The sequence below is a fragment of the Pteropus vampyrus genome, unplaced genomic scaffold (assembly GCF_000151845.1).
Source record: "Pteropus vampyrus isolate Shadow unplaced genomic scaffold, Pvam_2.0 Scaffold211, whole genome shotgun sequence".
NCBI lineage: Eukaryota > Metazoa > Chordata > Mammalia > Chiroptera > Pteropodidae > Pteropus > Pteropus vampyrus.
Genome location: NW_011888992.1, coordinates 509,484 through 513,588, shown reverse-complemented (window position 1 = coordinate 513,588; position 4,105 = coordinate 509,484). Strand labels below are relative to the sequence as shown.

Sequence of the window (4,105 nt, the reverse complement as noted above, 5' to 3'; positions counted from 1 at the left end):
GGTTTCACTTTCCAGTCAAAATCCGCCCATAGTCCCATCTTGTCGCTTCCTGTGGCCCTGGATCCAGCTTTCCCGTGCCCACCAGGGAAGGGCGAGAAGGTTCCTTCAGCTTCCAAACAGCCCCAGCAGCTCTCCCTCCCCAGCCGCCAGGAAGGGGCTTGGCCAGTCCCTCCCAGCTGCCCAGGCCACTAGGCGCCAGGAGCCTGGCGAGAGACTGTCACCGTTCCCTCCTCTGAGGACAGTGTGAGAACTGAGTCACAACCGAGGGAGATAGAACATTCTAGTCCTCTGTTTGCAGTGAGTCCTGTTGGCTCATCTGTCCTTTCCAGGCCAGAGGAGGGAGATCGGCTGCTGGGCACAGCAGGGGAGGCCTCTGCTGTCTTTCTGTGACAGGTGCCCTTGCTGAGCCATGGCAGGAAACCCAGCTAAGTGACCAAGCAGTGAGGGCGAGAGGAGTCAGGCCTAAGGCTGGCAGGTGCTGTCCCCTGGGCCCCAGAGGTCCTTGCTCTGCCCAGCCAGTCACCGTCGGTCACAGCATCATCGGACCTCTTGCCCTGCGGTGTGATCTGGGGGGCAGAGCTGACCCCCAGGCCCTAGAGCTCAGGACAGCCCTTCTCTGCACAGAAACGCAGCCTGGCACCCTACGTGGCACCCGCAGAAGCCCTGGCAGCCGCAGACACAGTCAGGGAGATGGGAGGGGCTTCGGGGAGCAGCCCAGCGTCCCCACCTTTCCCAGATGGGACGCAAGGTGCGGCACCCCCAGTTTATCCCGGGAGGCAGGGACAGGACAGGGGGATTCGTATCTGCTGCGGGCAGGGCCTGCCCAGTGGGTGCAGGAGGGAGGTGGGCCCAGCACCTGGGCTCCGTGGTGCTGGACAAGCGAACAGTCACCGAACATCCAAATCGGAGCTGGAGGGCCAGCCCTTGCCCGCCCCGCGCCTCGGCCGGGCACAGCTGCCCAAAAGCCTGGTCTGCAAGGTGCCTTGGGCCTGTGCCCCCCACCAGGGCCCTCGCTCCCCGGGGGCCGTCTGCACACCTGTACCCAGCATCGCCCTGGGCAGGTTCCCGGCCCGGTCGGCGGCCAGCGCCGGGGCCTCGGTGAGCACACGCGGCCCACTAACTGCGGGGGCGCAGGCGGTGGGGAGGCCGCGATGCGCAAGGCCCCGCCGTGGCCGGGGTCCCGCGGGGAGGGGCTGGCGGGAGCGCAATGTGCTGGAGAGGAAGTCAGTTAGACCTTAACTTCTCGCTCGGCGTCCAGTGTCCCTCCGACCTGCTCTTGTAGCAGGGCGTACGCGCGCTGCAGCGCCTGGTACTCCATGGTCAGCTGCCGGAACCGCAGCTCTGTCTCCTCCTTGGCCATGCCCTGGGGGTGCAGGCACGGCGTTAGCGCCCGGCCGCGGCCAGAGTGAGCCCCCTGCCCCAAGCAGGCCCACCTGAAGCTCCGCTCACAGGGTCAGCGGAGCCCACACCGTGACAGGTGCATTCCTCCCACGGCCTCACCCTCCAGGAACCCCCTGCACAGTGACCCCAGCACCGCCTTCCAGCTGTAGTGACACCTGCAGCCCTGCAGGGGGCGGGAGCTGCTGCCTTCTGAGGCCCTCCTGGAACCCCGCGGTGTGCTGCAGGCCGGCGTGGGTGGGCGGCTATGTCCAGAAGGACGGACGGGAACCCTGACCTGGCCCAGCTCCCCGGCTCCGTCCTGCTCCCCTGGGCTGGTGGTGGCTGAGGTCTCTGGCCAGGTCCATGACCATGGAGCATCCACCACATCTGCCAGGAGAGGCCACACATGGCCTCAGGGCCCCAGGGGCCTGCTCAGGGCCGTGGACCACTGGCCACTCCTTGTCCCCAGGCCACAGGGGCGGAGCCGGTCAGCACAGGCTCAGGTAGCCTGGATCTGAGGTGGCATCCTTCAAGAAGGGACTGGTGGGCAGGACGCCCTGGCTGTGTTTTTACTGGAGACAGAGCCCGGCCGCCCACACATGTCCAGGGAGTGCCCGAGGTGGCGGTGCTGACTCATGGGGGGGTGTCAGCCCCCCTGCACTACATGAGAGGGCGGGTGCTCTCTCTGCGCGTCTGCAGGGGGCACCGGGCCCTAAGGGGCTGAAGCACACGCTCGGAGGGAGCATGGCCAGAGGCCGGCAGCAGCAACGGGGAGTGTTTCTCACGGGCAAAAGCACGGACTGCTGGGGGCACAGCCAGGGAGGGCACCCGGGCCACCTCTCCAGGGAGCGGCCGCCCAGGGCCGCCGAGGTCACCTCCTCCAGGTCATCCTCCGGTGTGCACGGGGTCTGGTCCGTCCTGTCCGTTTGGTAAGAGATGGAAGAGCCATCGGACTCCAGGGAGGCCTCCTCGTCATAGCCGAAGAAGGTCTCCACGACAACGGGCTTTGGAGGAAGGGCTGTGTCAGTCCAAACCCAGGTAGGCGGAGCCGCTGGCCCCGGGCTGTTCCCAGCTCCCCCGCCGCCCGTCTGCAGACCAGCTGCATGGCTGCACCCCCAGCACACACCCCTCTCCATCCCAGCTGCCCCAGGGTCTGCTGGGTGGCCGACCTCAGGTCAAGGGGTCCTCCTGGAAGTGGGGCTGGGGGCTGCGAGAGGCAGTCCACCCTCATGGGTGGGGCGCTCTGTGGGTCCCAGGGCCATGGCCCCGAGTGACCTCTGTGCACACGACAGGACAGAGGACCGACAGGAAGTGCCGGCCCAGCGTTTGGCATGTGGCCACTTGTCTAGCAATTCGTTTTTGTTGTGTTTTCAAAAACATCGTCCTTGGCAGGCTGGAACGACATTGAAGCGAGCGCAGAGCGGGTCCCCATCAGCTAGCGCGAGGGTCCTGCCCGAGGGGCGCCATGGCTCACCCCTGGCTTCAGCAACGCGCCCCCACCCCGGCCCCGTCAAGTTCCAGCCCATGGACCGTCTACCGGCCACCGAGGCTGGAGCCCTCGGCGGCAGATCCATCAACTAACCTCCGGCCCTCAGCCCCGGAGCCCGTCCCACTCACCGATGGCACCTGACTCACTGGCCTCTCCCCCGTGGACGCACCCAGCAGCGGGGCCCAGGCGGGGAGGGCGGGCCTCCACCTGCGAGGACCGAGGACCTAGCTGTTGGGACCCCGGCCTCAGATAACCTCCAGATACTCCGAACAGCCCGGTGCCTCTCACGCCTCCCATGGGCCTAAGGTCCAGTCGTGGTGCCCAAGGGACATCTAATGGCCACCTGGGGACACTGCCAACGGCTCATAAACCAAATCGAACACGCATGCTGTGACAACGCACATCACGTCAGGGCCTTGGGGGACGTCCCCCAGACCTCCTTTAACAAAAGTCACGCGTTTCCCAGAAAGGACTGTGCCACGGAGAAGCCCCACCGGGCGGCCCAGGAGGGGCCTGCGTGGGGCCCATGGCCACAGGTGCTGCGGCCTGCGGGTGTGGCCCGTCAGGGTGGCACAGGCCGCTGTCCTCAGGGCCGTGTGTCCCAGGCAGAGTCCCACACGGGGCGGGAGGAAGGCCAGTGTCCTGCGGCCGACCCCTCCCCGCATCGTCGTGGGTGCGAGTTCATATTTTCTCTCGGGAATCAAAAGAAATAAGGTTGGATGTTTTGCTTCGGGTCCTGTTCTGGTTATTTCACAGTAACCGCTTTAGACACGATGAAGTCATTTTCTCCTCTGAAGGCAGAGACTCGCCTTGGGTGGCTTCTAAACGCGTGTGTGACGGGCCCTGCGCCCCCGCGCCCCTGCGCCCCCACTTACCTTGGGGAGCTTCGCCATCTTCTTCCGCTGTTTCCGGTATCTCAGAAGCTTGTCACGCTCCTGCGAACACCCGTGGGAGACGCCCTCTGAGTAAAGGGGCAGCTCTGTCGGGTTCGAGCGCTGTCTTCACGGGGCCGTGTCGTGTTTGAGGGGAGGTGGAGGAGGACTTCGAGACCGGTGTCCTGTCCCCATCGTCATCGGCACATGAGACCCGCGCAGAGAACGCGCTCTGCAAGCTGGAAGGGGTGACCTCCCGTCTGGGTGGCTCGACTGTCCCCTAGCGCCCTTTACGTCTGGGTGGGTTGGGGGCCCCGTGCGGGGGCAGCAGATTTGAGTGGCACACACGGACATGGTGCTTGAG

At 65.8% G+C, this 4,105-nt stretch overlaps 1 protein-coding gene across 1 annotated transcript in view; it reads right to left on the bottom strand.

The window, feature by feature from the left end:
- Positions 1-4,105, bottom strand: part of JAKMIP3 (Janus kinase and microtubule interacting protein 3) — a 45,015-nt gene that overhangs the window by 11,802 nt on the left and 29,108 nt on the right. The window contains exons 9-11 of the mRNA XM_023538042.1: positions 3,745-3,804; positions 2,256-2,384; positions 1,235-1,363 (exon numbers count right to left, since the gene is read on the bottom strand). Coding sequence (XP_023393810.1) covers positions 1,235-1,363; positions 2,256-2,384; positions 3,745-3,804 — 318 coding nt within the window. The remainder of the gene's footprint in view (positions 1-1,234; positions 1,364-2,255; positions 2,385-3,744; positions 3,805-4,105) is intronic.